Genomic DNA, 22,994 nt, shown 5'->3' with positions numbered 1-22,994 from the left:
TATGGCCCGTATTTTTGGGCTAGTCATGACCTAACCTCTTGGGAGTCTGAAATTAAATATGGGACTAAGGGTTGGTATAGTGATGAATATTCTCGATTAATGAAATATGCGGAACGGCGTTGTCTTCTAACAAAGTTGGTGAATGATTGGTCGAAGGAGAGAGTTGATCTTGCACAAGAAATTGACAAGTTTGGCTTGGCTTTGCACAACTTGGATGTAGATTTGAGTGCAAAGGTTGATGCGTTCAACGCCTAATTTAATGATGAAGCTGGAAAAAAAATTCTAGACCAAATTGAGGAGCTAAAACAAGAATATCAAGCATTAGACCATATTTTTCTTGAGTATGCCAATGTTGAGAAGAGTGTTCTAGAGTCATATGAGGGAGTAAATAATGTTATATTTGAAGATTCTAGTGCATGTAAATATGAGGATGTTAATAGTAATACAATTCCAGAGTTGGGGCTTGTTGGTCCTTATTCTAAATATTTTTCAACATTGTACTTGGATGATGACAAATCGAATCATCTTAGCCTTTGTAGGAGTCAACGGAATAGGAACAAGGTGCTTACATTCTTGGATTTGTCGTGCCAGAGAGTAAAAATTTCATTCCTCATCTAAAGGCCGAAAAATGTAGAGTGAAAAATTTATTACTTGGCTTGGTTATCTTTGTTGCCCCACCAAAGGAGCATAGTTGCAGACTGGATGCCCTGTTAGGGGTACAATTCATAAGTTCAAGGTGGGGGAAAAAAGTGATTCAAGTCGTGCCGCGACTTTAAATTAGGCGCTTGTTGGGAGGCAACCCAACTTTACTATTTTTTTTTTATATATATTATTTTTGTAGTATTTATTTTTGTTTTGTAGGATTATGAGCATGGGAGAGAAGCCATAGGAAGTGTGAAAAAATGAGCTAGATGGTTGGACTAAGTGTGGGGTGCCCACACAAAGGACCATCCTTGGGAGAAGTCTGAGTACCCCGTGAGTTGCTATTGCTTCGGCCTTTGGCCTTCCAAGGAGTTTCTCATACCATTTTGATTTTATGTATGATGTGCATTAAGGACACTGCACTCTTTTAAGTGTGGAGTGGGAGAATTTCTTTGGATAATTATCTTTTTATTGTGTTAGCTTCTTATTTTTATTTTTATAGTAGTGTGGTATTATAGGTAGTTTAAATTTTTTTTAAATGTGAAAAACTAGAAAATCAAACAAAAATTATTTTGAAAAATTTGAACTTTTCCCGACGATGGATCTGCTAGATAGTTTTCTTGAGGGATTAAAGTCTAACAAAAAAATTACTAAAACAAATTTGAAAAATAGAAAAATTCAAAAATATGTCTTTTATCTTTTTTTAGGTAGTAATAATCCCCAGTAATTTTTCTTTGTGACTTGGTTATTTTTCATGGGATGTAGTTTGAACCGGGTAGTAATTTTTTAATTTTTAGAGTAGATTAACATTTAGGGAATAAATAGAGGAAGAATGATGAACCTAGGCGCCTTTGACTTGTTTGATAGTAGCATATTTAGGCTTTGGTATGTGTAATATCTTCTCTATGTGTTTGAAAGTGAGCATGATGCAGTTATATATTGGATATCATGTCTTGTGACGCCTATGTCTCTTTTACTTGACTATTGTTTACACTGTGCTTAATGTTTAATATCTCGCGGCTCCGTGAATACTTGCATTAATTTGAGAGTCGGAATGAGACCATCCTTAGTGAGACATGTGCCATGTATTGTAAGGTTTTTCTAGTCCATCTTATTGTACTTGTGTCTAGAACTTACCCGGTATGTGAGTTGAAGCGAAACTTTAGGTGATGCTCGAATTGAAAAATAATTTTAGGCTTTCTTTGATTGTCTGAGCTTAATTGCTTATCACAAATAAAATCTATCCCTATTTAAACCTTTTGAGCCTATAGACTTTTTGTTACGACCCAAAATCCAAAAAGGTCGTGATGGTGCCGGACACCACTGTCAGGTAAGCCAACCATAATCAATTAACTTAATTACCCATTTTAGTATTTTTGAAAGAAACATTTCTTCAATGAAATAGTAAAGATAAAACTCATAGAGTAAATGATAAATATTTTTAGCAACTAAATTTCTAAACAATTCACAACCATTCCCAAAACCCGGTGTCACAAGTGCATGAGCATTTACTAGGGAATTAAAATAAAATACAGCATCTGTCCAGAATACAAATTAGACAGGAAAATATAATAATTCTGAAGGAGATTTTGTTAGCTGTGAATCGTAATATAGAATGCAGCTCACCTATGTCCCCACAATTATTAACCACACCTCTGCGCCCACAAGGCCGCTATACATATATGTACCTGCACAATAAAATAAGCAGCAAGTGCAGTATGAGTACGAAAACAACGTGTACCCAGTAAGTATCAAGCCTAATCTCGAAGAGGTAGAGACAAGATGGCTAACTATGACACTCACTATGGGTCAATAATATTAAATAGTCGTGAAAATAGAAATATTTATATCAACGTGATTCACAGAGTTAACAATAATTTATTGAACTAGCAGAAATAATTAAATTTCTTCAATTCCAATAATTCTCAATATATTAATTAAATTCCTTCAATTCAAATAATTTCTAATCTATTAATTAAATCCTTCAATTTCAATAAAATTTCAATTTATCAAATAGCTTTACAAGTTGCAATTCAATTTCAATAAATTTCTAATTTATCAAATAGCTTTAAAAGTTGTATTAAACTGTCCAAGTATCGTATAATTATTATTATTATTAAGCACAATTTCTGCCGAGGTCGTACGACCCGATCCAGAGTTTCGTGTACACTGTCGAGGGACGTGCGGCATGATCCATAGATGCATCTATCCTGCCGAGGCGTTCGGCCCGCGTCACAAGAAAGGAGGACATTTTCTTATGTACCTCCGGAATGAGAGTATATTTGTTATAAGATAAATTCATGAGGAAGAACAATTTCTCTTAACAATTAATTAATTTAAACAGAAAAAAAATCAAGTATATGAGATTTTCATCCTTCAATATTTTTATCTAAAAATTCACAATATATATATATATATATATATATATATATATATATATATATATATATATATATATATATATATATATATATATATATATATATATATATATATATATATTTTACACAAGCAATTCATGCTTTGAGTCCTAAACTACCCGGACTTTAGCATTAATAGTAGCTACGCACGGACTCTCGTCACCTCGTGCGTATGCAGCCCCCCACAATTAGCAACAATTATTTAATTTTAATCACCTATGAGGTAATTTCCCCCTCACAAGATTAGACAAGAGACTTACCTCATCTTGCTCCAATTTAATCCACTAGTAGACCCTTTCCACGATTATCAACTATGTCTCGCTCAAATCTAGCCAAACTAATTCGATACAATCATTAAAACTTATAGAAATAAATTCTATAAGAAAATACTACATTTTCAATAAAATCCCGAAATTAATTAAAAATTCGTCTGTGGGGCCCACATCTCGCAATCCGGCGAAAGTTACGATATCCGATAACCCATTCAATTACGAGTCCAACCATACCAGTTTCACACAAATCCGACTCTGAATCGGTACCGAAATCGCAAAAATTCATTTCTATGAGATTTCTAAAAACTTCCCAAATTTCAATCTCAAAACACTAATTAAATGATGAGAACAATGATATATTTGTGTTTATAGACCAAATTCAAGTTAGAATCACTTACCTCAATGTCTTTCCTTGAAAATCTATCCAAAATCGCTTCTGCTCAAGCTCCAATTTGTTAAAAATGGCGAATGGGATGAATGCCTTCTTTTTATAAAACTGCCCAAGAAGCCTTCGGAATTGAGCCTCGATCGTGGCTTCGATCATGCCCCTCGAGCCTAGGCCTAGATCGTGGCTTTGATCAGAGGCTCGAGCCCGAACCTCGGTCATGGCCTCGATTATGGCATCGAGCCTAGTCCTTCGATCATAGCCTTGATCATGGCATCGAGCCTGAGCCTTCGATTGTGACCCTCGATCTTGGGTCTCGATCATGGCCCTCGAGCATTGCCTTCGATCATGGCCCTCGAGCTGGACGTTCGATCTTGGCTTCGATACTGAGGCTCGTCCCTGGCTTCTCCTCAGGCCGTTGACCCTGGACTCGATACATGGGCTCGATCTTGGGCTCGATCACAACCCAAAAATATCAAGCAGAAGGAAAGATTGCAGCAGCTTTTTAAGTCAAAGTTTTGATCCGTTAACCATCTGAAACTTACCCGAGGCCCTAGGGACCTCAACCAATTATACCAACAAGTCCTAAAATATTATACGAACTTATTTGAAACCTCAAATCACATAAAACGATGCTAAAATCACGAATTATGCTCCGATTGACCTATCTACATTCGATGACGAAACCTATCAAATCAACTCCGATTGACCTCAAATTTTGCACACAAGTCATAAATGACATAACAGAGCTATGAAAATTTTTGGAACTAGATTTCGATCCCGATATCAAAAAGTCAACTCCCTGGTCAAACTTCTAACCTTAAATTCTTATTTTAGCCATTTCAAGCCTAATTTAACTACAGACTTCCAAATAAAATTCCGAACATGCTCCTAAGTCCAAAATCACCATGCGGAGCTGTTGGAATCGTAAAAATTCTATTCCGGGGTCGTTTTCTCAAAATATTGACCGAAGTTAAACTTCCCCTTTTAAAGCAATCTTAAATAACCAAATGTTCCGATTTCAACCCAAACACTTCCAAATCCCGAACCAACCATCCCCGCAAGTCATAAATCATTTAAAGCACATACGAGAAGTTTTATTTAGGGGAACGAGGTTCTAAAAGTCAAAACGGCCAGTTGGGTCGTTACATTCTTTCCCACTTAAATATACGTTCGTCCTCGAACGTGCTAAGGAGTGTTTTGGAGTTATCCAAAATCACTGTTTAAGACCTCGTGCACCTACCTGTGCTACCACACCCAGTTGAGCACATTAACTCGAGCCAATCTGAAAATTTTCCCCTTTATTTAGGAAAATAAGCCTTAGAGCCCAATTCTAACATCTAGAATTCTCCACCGTGCCTGTTTCCAACCTATGAATGTTGTATCAATCACTACACGATGCACCAATACAGGATTGCATACCTTTGTTGAATTTAGACCATGCACCACATCATTCAAATGACTATAATAACATCCTCCGATAACAATAGCCAAAATTCCACGAATCTGATGTTCACAACACACCTCATGATACATATAAGTCCTGTTCCAACTCTTGAAATGCTTCCACGATAGAAGAAATGTGTAGAAATTTATAACCAACTACCGAGTCAACAATTATTGAGTTTCTCCTTCTGACAAGAACCATTGCCTTATTATAACCAAATAATGGTATTTGCTCTTTATTACACTTCATATAATCCGATCGCACTGATCCTGAATCCAATAATCTCATCTTACCAAGTATAAGCTGCTCAGGCAATAAAACACCTTAGACACGATCAAAAAGCCTCATATGACGCCACAATGAACTAATAAGCTACGGAATCTATTGCGATACATAAGAAAAATGAACTCTGGAAAGGATTACTCAACCCACATGACTAACTAGACAACTGAAAAGGTGTCATCAACCTTCCTCAGAAAATGGGACACAAACACACAAAATAGAATATAGGGGACTGTACTCAACATCACACTGTTGCGGCGTGCAACCCGATCCACACATGATACCGTTGCGGCGTGCAACCCGATCCACACATGATACCGTTGCGGCGTGCAACCCGATCCAAACAGCATACCCGTGGCGGCGTGCCACCCGATCTGCACAAAAAGAATCTATAAGAAAATACTTACCGAGCTAGAATGCTCATTACTATAAAATATCCGAATATCGGACACACGCACGCTCAGTGCATAATATCATCCCTGGAAGGACCGACAGCTCCATACGCTACGAAACTCAAGCACAACTAAGGTGCGATATATGATCTGAGTCTCGAGAGCCATCCTACTCACATAACACCATCTCTACGCGGTACCTCAACACATAAGAAATTTATCAAGCTGTTTCATAACTCACACGGAACCATATAGTATTACATGAAATAACCGACGACGAAATGACATTCAACGTCCGAATACTCCTCCATAGAGAGCTTTTATGCTGAAACGAACACATCCAGCCTGATATAGAGCCTGTATTCATATTTAAATTCATCCACAGAACTCAAGCCGATTCTAATTGCATTGTACTAGGCTAATAGCCTTTCAAGGATCCATAATAACCCTTTTTCCCTTAACAGACAAGAACAACCATCATAACCGGAACAAACTTCCGCATTCCACAACCAAAGGAACCAAGCGCCCTCCAGGCAAAAATTCTTGAATTAGCGATATCGCCACAATCTTCATACTTGGTTGTTAAATATTTAATCATTCAGGTGACTACTTGCCATACTTATACAATTCTCTCGTGGAATACGCTCCCACGACCTTCCGCAACAGTTAACAAGTCTGCACATCCATACCACCGAACATACTAATACTGTAAGGAGAATCAAGGATCTGCAACTCAATACACAAAGCCTCTTACAAATAACGCTGATCTCATGTGATACTGAAGACAATACCAGCTTGCTTTAAACCTCTTAACTCCTTTTCTGCTCGTCCGAGCTTGTGACATCCTTGTCAATACCGAGCCAAAATCTTAAATCCTCAACTTTCGAATCTTATGCTACTTAATGCACTTAATTACGCAAATACGTAGGAGTACAAGAATTACATCATACCTCCCGAACCACTAATAGGGTAAACAATTCATCATATAGCAACCTTCTACTTAACTCATTTCAAGGGAACCATTGCAACACGTGACTGAAATTCCCATATCCGCAGAAAATACCGGCCTCAAGTAGTGGTCTAAACCACCATAACTCTTTCGGGATCCCTCTACACATAACATGCCATAATACTTGAATTCCTCCAAATACAATCAATTACGGAAGTTGTCAAGCCTCGCACGTACCGCCACAAATCACATGCATAACTCAATGCGCTGAAGGAACTGATCATTACCACCATCATGCCAATTCAACCATTGTTAGCCGACCCGTATTTTCTCAATTTATTCTCTATTTGCATTAGAAATAATAATATCTCCATTCATTACATCACGAACTCAAATCCGCACTCATTTCGAGTGACCTTATTTCACAAGACCACGCTGTTTCAAAACCCACTAATCATCTCATATCCCTCCTTGTGCGCACTTTTACATCTTTAACTGGTACACCCATTCTGATACTTCTTTTATGAATCCGTAATTATTTCCTTCTGTTTCTTCCAATGCTACACCGCAGACCGAAGATAACATAGAACACTCCAAACCCTTTTCAAAATATGCTGCAAAAGCTCGATGCTTAACCATACTACAGGCTCGAAATCCTTAGGCACCACACTGTAACATTTTGAATCCACTAGGACCCTTATTGAGAGTCACCCATTCTGACCTGGTCCCGAATAAAATCAACTCCAAGGCTCTACTAGCAGTTGAACACTCTCTCGAAGAAGCACCCGGCCGAATCACCTTCCTCGTACATCACATCAACACGAAGCATAGACTTTGAGCCTTCCCAAAACCTGAACATGAATCGATAAGGCCAAATATGGCACAGATTCCCCCAAATCCTTTACTCAAATTACCACTGATGTTTTCTTTCCTTAGTTGTAATGACCCACCAATATAGACGGTGGGGCTCTCCCACTTAGCTTTAAGATACAATTATAAAATTCTGGAATCCATCGAGATTCTTTCTTCATTGTTGACATAATCCTGCACACGCAACTCATCAAATTTTCTCGAAATCCTTCTATTAACCTTTAATAAACACTCTGAACCACTAGCCAAAGTTATATATTAAATCTCTTATCAGGTAGCCAATAAAATTCTTCGCAGAAGCTTCGTCAACACCACGCGACCGCTGACCTGCTCACAGGAGACAACCCACCTGTGAAAATTACATGCCGACATATTCCAACGTCGTTGCACTGGGTGAAATTACTACGAAATCAGTAGATCATCCTGAGTCCTAGCTCATTCACCAGCTGTACCAGTCCGTTCACTCCTCATGGACGTCAACTAAAGGTGCGACAATACATTTTAATCCAAAGTCATGTTGTATCCTTCTTCATATCAAGCAACTTCCTCCTGTTGTATCCAATCTTCTTCAATATAGCAGTTAATATTACAACTTAAGTCCGTAGACCTAGTCACTATCCATCCTAAATCCCAAATTATTTCAAACTTTCCTCAAGCCGTGTAGTTATCCTACCACGTAACCCATATGCCACTTTGCCACTCTCCTACTTTGGTCAACCATTTCCTTTAAGCAACTACTCAACTTCTGTTTTCTTACACTTGGCCTTCTCGGAACCTAACCACAACAAGAGACGTTCCACATATCCTTCCTCATCCTTCGCTGCTCAGTTGTTGCCTTAACTAAAAATCAGTCTCTTTAGCACTCGAACCAATAGGTCGCTACCAGCTTTAAACCTTTCCGAGGATCATCCTTCTCGAGCCATCAATACTAGGAACACTTCTTCGACCCTGAACCATTGCACACCGCGATCTCTAACAACTACTTCCCCTATACCAATTCCTAACACCACGCCGTGAAGGTGAGTTGAAGAAAACTATAACACCGGCAAACCTTAATGCATTTAACAAGGCGATGACACCATATCAAAATTGAGAACTCTACCACGCTCAAAAATATCAGGCTTCGTTACTCCATCAACCTCAAACCTGAACATTCATAGTCCGATTGCCTTTTCTCTACTGGAAATAAAACATAGAACCTCTGAATCATGTACTGTGAAAAACATTCTTTCAAGTCATTTACTACCCTGACACATAGACAGTCATTCTACCATTACATAAACACTGTGCGATAACAACATGAATCGTCATAACAATCAATGCCAAATCTCAAAACCTTAGGTAGTATTGATACAAAACTGAAACGATAGAGAGACCTTCCGTAAGGCGACGACAATAGCTCAATTAATTACACAGGGAGAAGCATCCTGCACTACATCTGTAGTACCATTAAAAATTTCCTCGATCCCCAATTTATAACAAGCGCCTCACATCGCATAAGATTGAATAGGATGGAAATATAGGCATAAGCCTCAAAGAAAACGAATCGCACGATGAGGAATCAAAAAGGGAAGTATTCCTAACATCCCTATAGCCTCTCGAAGATAAGCACGGACGTTTCTGTACCGATCCGCAAGACTCTACTAGACTTGCTCATGACTCGTGAGACCTAAGTGAACCTAGTGCTCTGATACCATGTTGTCACGACCCAAAATCCAAAAAGACCGTGATGGCGCCAGACACCACTGTCAGGCAAGCCAACCATAATCAATTAACTTAATTACCCATTTTAGTATTTTTGAAATAAAAGTTTCTTCAATGAAATAGTAAAGATAAAACTCATAGAGTAAATGATAAATATTTTTATCAACTAAATTTCTAAACAATTCACAACCATTCCCAAAATCCGGTGTCACAAGTGCATGAGAATTTACTAGGGAATTAAAATAAAATACAGCATCTGTCCAGAATATAAATTAGACAGGAAAATATAATAACTCTGAAGGAGATTTTGTTAGCTGCGAATCGTAATATAGAATGCAGCTCACATATGTCCCCACAATTATTAACCACACCTCTGCGCCCACAAGGCCGCTATACATATATGTACCTGCACAATAAAATGTGCAGCAAGTGTAGTATGTGTACGAAAACATCGTGTACCCAGTAAGTATCAAGCCTAATCTCGAAGAGGTAGAGACGAGATGGCCGACTATGACACTCACTATGGGTCAATAATATTAAATAATCATGAAAATAGAAATATTTATATCAACGTGATTCACAGAGTTAACAATAATTTTATTGAACCATCAGAAGTAATTAAATTCCTTCAATTCCAATAATTCTCAATATATTAATTAAATTCCTTCAATTCAAATAATTTTTAATCTATTAATTAAATCCTTCAATTTCAATAAAAGTTCCAATTTATCAAATAGCTTTACAAGCTGCAATTCAATTTCAATATATTTCCAATTTATCAAATAGCTTTACAAGCTGTATAATACTGTCCAAGTATCGTATAATTATTATTATTATTAAGCACGATTTCTGCCGAGGTCATACGGCCCGATCTAGAGTTTCGTGTACACTGCCGAGGGACGTGCGGCACGATCCATAGATGCATTTATCCTGCCGAGGCGTTCGGCCCGCTCCACAATAAAGGAGGATATTTTCTTATATACCTCCGGAATGAGAGTATATTTGTTATAAGATAAATTCAGGAGGAAAAATAATTTCTCTTAACAATTAATTAATTTAAACAAAAAAAATCAAGTATATGAGATTTCCATCCTTTAATATTTTTATCTAACAATTCACAATATATATATATATATATATATATATATATATATATATCAAATAATATTAATTAAACAAAGAATACAATTTACACAAGTAATTCATGCTTTAATTCCTAAACTACCCGGACTTTAGCATTAATAGTAGCTACGCACGGACTATCGTCACCTCGTGCGTACGTAGCCCCCCACAATTAGCAACAATTATTTAATCTTAATCACCTATGAGGTAATTTTCCCCTCACAAGATTAGACAAGAGACTTACCTCGTCTTGCTCCACTTTAATCCACTAGTAGACCCTTTCCTCGATTATCCAACTCTGTCTGGCTCGAATCTAGCCAAAATAATTCGATACAATCATTAAAATTTATAGGAATCAATTCTATAAGAAAATACTACATTTTCAATAAAATCCCAAATTAATTAAAAATTCATCTGTGGGGCCCACATCTTGGAATCCGGTGAAAGTTACGAAATCCGACAACCCATTCAATTACGAGTCCAACGATACCAGTTTCACTCAAATCCGACTCTGAATCGGTACCGAAATCGCAAAAAATCGTTTCAATGAGATTTTTAAAAACTTCCCAAATTTCAATCTCAAAACACTAATTAAATGATGAAAACAATGATATATTTGTATTTATAGACCAAATCCAAATTAGAATCACTTACCCCAATGTTTTTTCTTGAAAATCTATCCAAAATTGCCTTTGCTCAAGCTCCAATTTGTTAAAAATGGCGAATGGACGAATGCCTTTTTTTTATAAAACTGTCGAGGCAGCCTTCGGAATTGGGCCTCGAACTGGGCCTCGATCGTGGCTTTGATCATGCCCCTCGAGCCTAGGCCTCGATCGTGGCTTCGATCATAGGCTCGAGCCTGAATCGCGGTCATGGCCTCGATTATGGCATCGAGCCTAGTCCTTCGATCATAGCCTTGATCATCGCATCGAGCCTGAGCCTTCGATTGTGACCCTCGATCTTGGGTCTCGATCATGGCCCTCGAGAATTTCCTTCGATCATGGCCCTCGAGCATTGCCTTCGATCTTGGCTTCGATACTGAGCCTCGTCCCTGGCTTCGCCTCGGGCCGCCGACCCTGGGCTCGATACCTGTGCTCGATCTTGGGCTCGATCACAGCCCAAAAATATCCAGCATAAGGAAAGATTGCAGCAGCATTTTAAGTCAAAGTTTTGATCCGTTAACCATCTGAAACTCACCTGATGCCCTCGGGACCTCAAACAATTATACCAACAAGTCATAAAACATCATACGAACTTATTGGAAACCTCAAATCACATAAAACGACGCTAAAACCACGAATTATGCTCCAATTCAAGCTTAATGAAACTTTAAATTTTCCAACTTCTACATTCGATGACGAAACCTATCAAATCAACTCCGATTGACCTCATATTTTGCACACAAGTCATAAATGACATAACGGAGCTATGAAAATTTTCGAAACTGGATTCCGACCCCGATATCAAAAAGTCAACTACCCGGTCAAACTTCCAACCTTAAATTCTTATTTTAGCCATTTCAAGCCTAATTTAACTACGGACTTCCAACTAAAATTCCGAACAAGCTCCTAAGTACAAAATCACCATACGGAGCTGTTGCAATTGTAAAAATTTTATTCTAGGGTGGTTTTCTCAAAATATTGACCGAAGTCAAACTTGCCCTTTTAAAGCCATCTTAAATAACCAAAATGTTCCGATATCAACCCAAACACTTCCAAATCCCGAACCAACCATCCCCGCAAGTCATAAATTATTTAAAGCACATACAGAAAGTTTTATTTAGGGGAACTGAGTTCTAAAAGTTAAAACGACCGGTTGGGTCGTTACACTTTTAATTGGCACCCACATTACAAGCCTATATCCCTTTTGTTGAAGATGTCGGGACTTGCGGTAATTCTGTATGACTATGGATTCTATATTTCAGTATAAGAAAGGAAATAAGAACAATTTTAAATTCACATAAGGTATTTTCAGAGTGAGTGTTACGGTTGTGGTATTTATGGGATAATTATGATGTTGTGAGACCTTACAGAAATTTTGGTGGAAATATTCCTGGGTTTGGTGACCTGCGTGGCTTGGTCGAGTTAGAGGGATTCGGTTCTGATAGCTTGGTTATGTGCAAATGGATTTCAAAGTGTTCTTAATAGTTTCTACCATGGGTTGAACCGGATATTTTCTACTGGTGTGGGAAACGTGTTGTATATTGTGATTTCCTCTTGGAAGGAAGCAAGAGGAAGGTTTGTAACTAACCGGGTATGTAATTTCCTGGTGACTCAGAGTTGATAATGGAATTCTTGTGCTTGTCACATGATGGCATAATAGATGTATTGTGTTGTGCGGGATTAGGATTTACATGTACAAGGTGGCAGTTCAGTTTTGAAGATAAGGTAACGAATGTTGGACAGCATAGTCAGTTTCAGATATTTCGATGAATGTTATAACTGCTCGGCAATTCCTGAGAAGGGTGCGCATTTCAGAAGGCGCATTGTGTTTTGACTTACGGATGTTCATCGGTATTGCAGTACTCACCTGGTTGATAGACTGCTGATATTCAAACTATTGCTATGTGGCACAGAAGAATTATGAAAGTATTTCTCAGAAGTATATTGTTTCGGGGTTGCGACTTATTTGAGGTGACTATTTTATTTGAAACTCGGTGGAGGCACTAGTTGCGTTAATTATTTGTGATAGCTATGCGCTATGAGTGCGCATATATGTGAGGTTTGAGCCAATGTGCGAGCATCAGGGCAAGTATTCATACTCGAAAGAATGCTTAGACTATGATATGCCTAGAATTGACTGTTAAGTGTAAAGTTATAACGCTTCTCATGTTCATACCTTTGTTGAAAACTATCTAGGCTACATTTGAGGTTACAAAGAGACTAATTTCCTTGAATAAATGGGGTAGTTACTATTTCTGCGTTAAATTACCGATTTGAAGTATGATAGCGGACTTTGCACATGCTTACACTATGGCGTGTTATTTATACCATTCCAGGAGCATGGGAATCTTATTTCATTATCATATACACGTGTATTTATTTAATTGCTCATGTATGATATGCTGGGACTGGAGGCCTGTGACCATACCGGGCTATTGGCATATGCGTCGTCCGTGCCGTGTGTGAGAATTTTATTTTTATGATAATTTAACCGATTTATTAATTTCCTACCTCTACAATTGTGCATATGCGCCTACGGTTATCCTCTTCACAAAATTTGAGGAGTTGGTTGTAATATTGCTGTTGTAGTGGTGCTTATTGAACTTGCAATACGGTTCTCTTCCTTGAAACATCTCCCATATTTGGGTACACAGATTGCGCAGTTGTGGCTTGAGTTATATTGATGTGACGTATCTATGGGATAGTTATGTTTAATAATATAAGGTCATTGGACCTAGAATGGGTACTATCAGGTTTGATTACGGTATATTCGGGAGGATAATATTGAAAGTCAGCTTAGAAAGTGATTTTGGTTCTATTTAGGGCGAGAGAGCTCCATGACTTGTTGCTCTGATAAGGGGTCATGAGATTTCTGCATGTTTCTTTTATTATCAATAGTGTACGAAGGTTTTTGGAATGAGGTTTGGCTTGATATGAGGTTTTATACTAGTACTTGGTTGGTTTTGAGTAGTTACTGTGATCAAAAATAGTGTTACGAGTATGTGAGTTGTGTAGTATGTTATGCGATTATATCTGGGATTATGGTTATGGCTGGGTACAGCTTGTTCAGGTTTATACAGAGTGTAGATGTGAGATTCAAGTCTTGAAAAGAATTCTGGATGTTAGAAATTTGGCTCCAAAATTTTTGGGCTAAGGTTAAATTAATGATTTTCAGTTAGGTTGTGTGGTCAGGCCTATATAGAATATTATAATAGGGTGACGTGAGATCACCCCCGGGTACGTGCGTGGTAAGATAAAATAGTGATTTGATGGCTTGGAAACAACTCTTGGCACGTTCGAGGATGAACGTATGTTTAAGTGGGGGAGATTGTAATGACCCGACGGTCGTTTTGAGCATTTACGCTCCTTTCAACTATTTGAAGTCTTGAATAACTTCCCACGAGGTATTATGACTTGTATGAATTATCGGTTTTGGATTTAAGGTATTTCGGAGTTAGTTTGGAAGAATGAATTTTCATGTTGGAAGCTTAAGTTAAAATAGTTGACCGGATATTTGCTTATGTATAAACGACCTCGGATTTGAATTTCTATGATTCTCATAGCTCCGTATGGTATTTTGGACATAGGAGCGTGTCGGAATTTTTTTTTTTGGAGGTCCGTAGAGGAATTAGGCTTGAAATGCCGAAAGTTAAATTTTTGGAAAGTTTGACCGGGAGGTTAACTTTTTGATATCGGGGTCGAAATCCGATTTTAAAAATTAGAATACCTCTGTTATATCATTTATGACTTGTGTGCAAAATTTGAGCTCAATCGAACGTGATTTGATAGGTTTCGGCGTTGTTTGTAGAAATAAAAAGTTTTAAAGTTTATTAGGCTTGAATATATGTGTGATTCGTGTTTTTAGTATTGTTGGATGTGATTTGAAGACTCGACTAAGTTCGTATGATGTTTTAGAACTTGTTGGTATATTTGGTTGAGGTCCCGAGGGCCTCGTGTGAGTTTCAGATGGTTAACGGATCAAAAAGTGGACTAAAATAGTTGTTGCAGTTTTCTTCTGCTGCAAATTTCTTCTCCCAGAATAGAGCCCAGAATCTCCCAGAATCGAGCCTAGGATCGAAGCCACGATCGAAGGCAGGGTCGAGGGCCATGATCGAGCCCAGGATCGAAGCCACGGTCGAAGGCAGGGTCGAGGGCCATGATCGAGGGCCAGGATCGAAGGCAGGATCGAAGGCCAGGGTCAAGGGCCATGATCGAGGGTCAGAATCGATGCCCAGGATCGAGGAACACGATCGAAGGCCCAGGATCGAGGCAGGATCGATGGTTGTCTGGGCAGAATTATAAAGTAGGGGATTTCGTCCCATTCGCCATTTTTGACAAATTGGAGCTTGGGGAGAAGTGATTTTTAATAGATTTTCAAGAAAAACTTGAGGTAAGTTTCTTGTGATCATTTCTACTCCATAATATTGAATTATCTGACTAGATTACATGATTTTGAGGTGTAAATCGGATATTGAAACTTAGAAATTTGGAAATAAGATTTGTAGATTTGAGGGTTGAGTTGAGGTCGGATTTTGGTAAAATTGGTATGGTTAGACTCGTGGTTGAATAGAATTTCGGATTTTATAACTTTTGTCGGGTTCCGAGGCGTGGGCCCTACGGGCGATTTTTGAGCTAAATTCGAATTTTTATGAAAAATTAGTATTTTCTTATGAAATTAATTTCAATAAATTTTATTGATTGAAACGAATTATTTGTGACTAGATTCGAGGCATTCGGAGGCCGATTTGCGAGGCAAAGGCATAGCAGAGTAAAGAATTTCACGTTTTGAGGTAAGTAACAATTATAAATCTGGTCCTGAGGGTCTGAAACCCCGGATTTGGTATCATGTGATTATTTTGGAGGTGACGCACATGCTAGGTGACGGGCTTGTGGGCGTACACCGAGGTGATTGTGACTTGGTCCGTCCCGTAAAACTGTAAAGTTGAATAACTTATTTTTAGCTATATGCTCTCTATGTGTTGAAGAAATTTGACTGTAAATCATATTTAAAAAATCATGATTAGGCTATGTGATAGTATTGTTGGGACCCACAGAGGTCGCATACTTGTTGAATTATTTGCTAATTGCTGTCTTGTACTCAGTCATGTTTTTTCTTGTGCATCATACCTCAGTCTTTCTTGATATTTGTTGACTCACTATGTTATCTTTGTTTGGGATGATATTTGTGATTTTCGATAGCTCGAGAAACTAGAGAGGTTGAGGACTGAGTAAGGCCGAGGGCCTGTCGGTGAGGTAAGGATATTATAGCACGTGAGTTGTCCGTGCAGGATATTATAGCACACGAGTTGTCCGTGCAACACGTGAGTTGTCCGTGTGGATTATGGCACTTGGGCTGTAGGAGCTCCTCCGGAGTCTGTAAACCCCTAGTGAGCGCGGATACCCATTGAGTGTGAGTGCTGAGGGTTGAGAGCCGAGTGGTTGCTGTTGTGACAAGTTGAGTGGCTGTTGCCCTGAGAGGATGTACTTGCTTTTCATTTATTGTTGCATTTAGTTGCTATCTGTCATTGTTGTGAAATTCTCTGAAAGATTCTATATCCGGATTACATAAACATGAACTGTATAAAATTGATTTGACTTAAATTGTTGGATTTGAAAGCATGTTTATTCTTTGCTGAAATTACTGAAAGTGAACTATAACTGTGTAGCTCGTCATTATCTTCAGTTCCTTAGTTATTATTGTTACTTGTTGAGTTGGTTGTACTCATACTACACCCTGCACTTCGTGTGCAGATCCAGGTGCTTCTGGACATAGTGGGTATTAATTCTCTCGCATAGTTGATTTTCCGGAGATTCAGAGGTAGCTGTCGTATTTCGTAGACCTTGTCTCTCTTTCCATATCTCCTTGTTTACTGTATTTGGTCTTAGACTATTATAGACCGTATTTTCCAGACTTGTATTCATACTAGATGCTCATGTACTCAGTGACACCAGGTTTTGGCGAGTGTTCATATAAGTATTTGTGGGATTTTATATTGTATTTAATTATTATATTTTCAAACTTAAAAGAAAGTGTGGTTTATTGATATTATCGGCTTATCTAGTGTCGAGATAGATGTCATCACGACAGGTTGGAATTTTGGATCGTGACAAGAAATTAATAAGGGAAACATATATCAAGGCGATTGACTCTTAAGAACGAAAAAATCTTCCATTATGAAATCTAATAAGTAATTCATGGATATAGACATACAGTAGATGACTCTTAAGAAACAAAAAATCTTCCACTGTTTTCAATTTTCGCTTTACTCCGCCTTAGCCCCAAAATTGCCATTTCATCACCAAAGTCATTTCTTTCTAACATCCAAACCTAGCTATACCCACAAAATAAAATTTAAAACAGCAAAAAAAATCTTTATTCGAGAACAAGTTGATCTTTAACTTGAAAGCCAGTACCAGAAAAATGATTAAAAAAATGACAGAGAAATGGAAAGTGAACACGATGACGGAACCGAAGAATAAGAAGTAGAGTAAGTGAACATGCCGGCAGAGTGACTGGCGACGAAGAAGAAGAAGAAGCGGGGATAAGTGGGGGAAAGGGAAAGAGGGGAGTTGGTAAGAGTTTAAAAATTTCCCACGTGACAAAAAAGTGACAATCACACGTGTTAATCAAAATGATTAGGAGCTAATTAGACAATAATAATTTTTTGATTATGAATAAGGGTGTATGTTTTAGGTTTGGCAGAGGGTACTGGGTCGGGTCGGTATAAAAATTAAACCCGAATAGACCACATGACTTAAATGTTCGCCACGTGGGGTATATTTGTTTAATAGTAACACGGTAGGGATATTATTGATCGATTAGTATACGGAGGGTAACTTTAAACAATATTCGATAGTACAAGGTTAGTTTTTCTCTTCCTTTCTTGCTTTCCTCCTTCTTCTTCTATTCGAGCCGATGGTCTATTGGAAACAACTTCTCTACCTTCATTAGGTAGGGGTAAGGTCTGCGTACAGACCACCTTCCCCATACCCCGCTTGTTGGGAATATACTAGGTATATTATTATCATTGTTATTGTTGTTGTTATTGTTGTTGTTGTACAAGGGTAATTTTGACCCTTCTCCGTTTTAAGTAAGCCAAGCAATTATTGTATTTACATAGCAAAAAAATAATCCTCCTTTTATATGAAAAAAAGGTATTAAATATTTTTTTTAATACCTATAAACCTATTATTTCTGAAATATAGGGCTCCCAAATTTGGGGCTTAAGGCACTTACCTTGTTAACTACTCCCTCCGTTTCAATTTATGTGAACATGTTTGACTGGGTGCGGAGTTTAAAAAAATGTAGACTTTTGGAATTTATGGTCATAAACAAGTTAAAAAGAAGTTCAAAGTATTTGTGTGGTTATAAAAGTTTTTCATTAATGGTAAAATTATAAGTTTAAGTTAAATTGTTACCAAATTTAAAAATAAATTATTTTTTTTGGGACGAATTAAAAATAAAATAGGTTTACAAAAATTGTAACAGAGTAGAACTTAGAGGCTGGAGCCGGCACTGGTTGGAAGTTGGAACTATACGATATTGTTGTTATGGATCGGACATATCCATCAACGAGGTCCCCATTTCTCTGGATCAACGACCAATTGGAGCCCCATTATTGCCCCATTCTACCTTGCCGAGAAGCCCTCTCAACACAATAAAAGCAACACCTCCTCTACCTCGACCAATCAGATCCTTCCACGTGTCAGCAACCCTCTCCCCTACCTTCTCAGCTGCCCTTTAACGACGTATCAGAAAATTGAGCGTTGAAATTGAGAGAAATTAAAACAGGAGAAGGGTCACCATTTTTGATAAGGAGGAGGAGGAGGAGGAGATTTAACACTCCTCCTCATCAACCTGAATCACAGCCTATTTAATTTGCTCAATTATTATATGTGAATTTAGGATTTAGCTCAATTATTATACGTGAATGTTATATAATGTTCGTCGCATTTGAAAAACCAATATATAGTTCGAGCAGAGGGTCATCCTATTGTCTCCCTCTGTTGCTCGAGCGAGACCGAGGTGGAAAAGGCATCGGATTTGACTTTGATATGGCTGAACAGGGACTTGACTCATTTCAAAGGGTACGTCAATCAAAAGGGAACCAAGAACTGAATGATGAGTTGAAAATCAAAGCAAATGAACTCGAAAGGCTTTTCGCCGAGCATAAACTACGTACTCCTCCTGGAAATCAATCTAATTCTATCAGCAGAATTAGTAGGCATAGTTACATGCAAAGTTGGCCATCTGCTACTTCATCCTACAGTAATCCTGTGTTAGATAATGTGTTTGTCGATCTAGTGTTTGACAATTGTTCGTTTAGGGAATCTGATAGGAACTCTTCTGATGAGGTAAATAGTTTTGCGGTTGGTTCTCCTGGGAAATTTTATGATATGTATATGCAGAAAAGGGATGCAAAACTTAAGGAAGAATGGAATTCTAAGGGAGTAGAGAAAGAAGCCAAGTTGAAAGCTATGGAGGATAGCCTTGAGAGGAGTAAAGCTGAAATGAAGACTATGGACAGACTCAGATCATTTAACTCCACCTCTATTTTTAGCAAAGACCAGGTATATAATTCTAGTTCCCTTCTACATATAGTTTACAGCAATTTCTCACACACATATAATGTGCAGACATTTCTGTTTCCTATAGTCGCCAATCTTGAAAAAAGTTCCCTTTGACAGCAACAATCAGAATTTGGACAAATGGATGATAGAGAACATAAGTCTGGAGAAGAAGTTTCTAAACATACTGCTCAGAGGAAGAAACAACATTTACCTATCAAAACATCATCTACACCTCGCGCCATGGTAGCATCTGTTCCAAGGTCTCCAGTGAAGGCTTCTAGTAGTCCTTCTAGTCGCCGAAAATTTCAACCTGAAAGTCCAATTGCACGTTCTGTTCCAAACTTGTCTTACTTGAGAAAGGAAAACTCAGAGCCTTTTTCTCCGGCTGGTAAAATGACTACTCGTTCACAATCCAGGAACTATTCCCGTAGCAACTTACTGCACTCACAGTCCTTAAGAAAAAATTCTGGTTTGAATTCTGAGGGTGTTAGTTTGGCACCTCTCAAATTTGATAAGGACAAGATGGAACATAGTCCTAAGGGTGTGAATTTGGCACCTCTCAAAACTGGGAAGGACATGATGGAGCAGAGTCTCAGTGATAAATTTCCGAACATTTCAGATTCAAAGACTTTCCTAAAGAAGGCAAAAGATGCTGAGTTCAGTTCAAGAGGTGGTTTAATTGAGACAAGGGGTTCTAATATTGTATCCAAGTTTGCGCACAATGATGATGAGGATGAGGATAATGATGATGATATGGGATTGGATTCTGAGAACTCAGTGAATATAGATGAGGAAGATTTTGAGAACATGATATCTGCAGTTGAGGAAATTTTTGATAATAGGACACCAAGACTGAGCCATGAGATAGAGAAGTTGGTAAATTCTGGTTCGGAATTTGGAGATTTCCTGAGATCACCTTCTTCTGTGCCTTCTAGCTTCCTTTCTGGTAGATTTGCACACGAGTCACCGCGAGAAAGTAGTCCTTATCGTCACCCTTTTTCTTATCCTCATGATATGTCTGATGTTGATGCTTCAGACTCTCCTGTGGGAAGTCATGCATCCTATAATTCACATTTTATGGGTCCAATGGAGAGTGATTCAGCTGCTAGAGCGAGGAAGAAATGGGGAATGGCGGCTCAGAAACCAATCCATGTAGTAAAATCTTCTCAAAGTCAATCTCGCAAGGATAAGGCCAGAGGATTTAAACGGTTATTAAAATTTGGGAAGAAAAACCATGGAGCAGATAGTTTGGTTAAAGACTGGATTACTGCAACTACTTGTAAAAGAGATGATGGCACTGGAAATGGACGTGATACTCCTAATCGATCTGATGTTTGCTTATATGAGGATGAGTTTTTCAACGAACAAGGTGAGATGTGATGTTTCATGTTATTAAACAAAACTGTCTTGTTTCCTTTTGATGGATATTTAATAGCTGCCCCAAAATTGATTCAACTCTTTTAGTTGTTAATTGTCTCAGTTTCGTCTTTAAGCGTTTAATATGTGTATTCCAGAAGCACCATGTTTATGAAATGCTTTTACCACATGGTTTATGAGATACTATCTTGATTTTTACCACATGGTATGAGCAGAGGGTACTAAAATTGCAGGTTTACTTATTGAAGAAGTTGGACTTTTCTGAATAATAAAACACAACTGCTTCACAGAGGTGAAGACGAAGAGTTTACTTATTCAACAATAATTTTAATATATTGTCAAAATGAGTCTTGTAAAGGAAAAGGCGCGTGATTGATCATGCATTGCACAATTTAGAGATACATGTGGTTTCCACAGGAAAATTATGTATCAGATGCTGCAGCTTTAGCTTGTGGTGCTCAATTCTGTTTATACTGTCTTTAATTTGATGGTTCTTCGTCATATTTGTTTTTCTAGATTAGGATCTGAAAGAGTAGCAGTTGGCACTTGAGAGTACAAATACAGATTTTTCTGGTGTTTCCAGTTTCTTTAGGGAAAATCCAGGGAGGATATCAGATTTTAATTGCATAGGAAAACTTGGGAAGACCCTTAGTTATTCCAACTTTATCTGTTTCTGCTGGAAGTTTCGCAAAGTTGGCTTTGTTTCTTTTGCTATAATTTCTTCTAATTCTGTGTAATAGACAAGGAAACATGTGTAAGAACTTCAGATAGTGGAGTTTAAAGTTGAGGGCATAAAATTGGAGTATGCAAATGCAAATGAGAATTTTTGGGAAGGTTAAGTTAATGGTTTCTCTAATTCACTTTGCTTTTGAGTACATCCTTTCTGTACAATCTTATTTTTCAGTACTCCTTTTCAACTATGTGTAGGAAGTTTGTTGATTTTAAGTTATTGACTCAATGATCTATCTTTCTCGCAGTTCAATCCTTGCACAGTTCTATTCCGGCACCTCCAGCTAACTTCAAATTGAGGGAGGATCATTTATCAGGGAGCTCAATAAACGGTGAACATTTAGTATATCGTTGGTCATTCCCAACTTATTCCTCTGTGCTTTTTTCTTTCAATAAATGCCACCATGGAAAAAAATATGCACCTGGGGTTCTATAAAATAATTTAAGTTAAAAGGAAGAAAAGAAAGGAGTAAGAACCTCCATTGGCACAGTTGTCACTTTACTTCATAACTCTAAAAAACAGCTCACAGTTTTTTATGCAACTATCTTCTTGACTTATATATTCTTCCTGATTCCTGAATCAAAGACTATTCCCCTAGTAGCACAAGAAGTACTGTTGTTTCATGTGCATGTAATTGTCTTGCTTATTAGCCAATGCCTTAAAGCTGTATTTCATTGATCAACAGTAGCATATTAGTATCAGATTTCTAACAAATCTTGAACTTATCAATATTTTATATTGCAGAAATCCCTTTTGAAGCTTATAAAAAATTTTGTGCTCCAGCGATTTAAGTACTTACATGTTAATTTCTATTTATTCTTACTATTTCACAGCACCGAGACCATTCTTTTCCTTGTCGTCATTCAGAAGCAAGGGAAAGGACTCAAAGCCGAGATAGGTCTCTCAAAGATATAAAAGTTATGGTGTGCAGCTTCAAACCACATTTTATTCAGCCAGAGCTTGAGGTATGCGCGTGTTACAATCATATTTATACAATTTATTCTTGTACATAGTATATCATTGGGCTTTTGTTAGCCTTTCTTGTACTTTGCTATTAATTCTGGTTGTCTCGGTATATAATGTTGTATATTGCCTTGAGAGGACAGTTCTCTGTGGCTGAATGTTAATGTTATTTTGGCAGTCAGAGCATTCTTCAACTTTTATATGTA

At 37.8% G+C, this 22,994-nt stretch overlaps 1 protein-coding gene across 1 annotated transcript; it reads left to right on the top strand.

Annotated features, from left to right (window-relative positions):
- The first annotated feature begins 18,827 nt into the window (after positions 1-18,827).
- On the top strand, positions 18,828-22,994 carry LOC104096684 (uncharacterized). The gene is made up of 4 exons (XM_009603093.4): positions 18,828-19,718; positions 19,836-21,087; positions 22,073-22,156; positions 22,659-22,994. The coding sequence occupies exons 1-4, from the start codon at positions 19,089-19,091 to the stop codon at positions 22,721-22,723; spliced, it is 2,031 nt and encodes a 676-aa protein (XP_009601388.1). The 5' UTR covers positions 18,828-19,088; the 3' UTR covers positions 22,724-22,994.

This window comes from Nicotiana tomentosiformis, chromosome 6 (genome assembly GCF_000390325.3).
Source record: "Nicotiana tomentosiformis chromosome 6, ASM39032v3, whole genome shotgun sequence".
Classification (NCBI taxonomy): Eukaryota; Viridiplantae; Streptophyta; class Magnoliopsida; order Solanales; family Solanaceae; genus Nicotiana; species Nicotiana tomentosiformis.
Note: the sequence above shows the minus strand (reverse complement) of the source record. Positions and strands in the feature narration are given on the sequence as shown.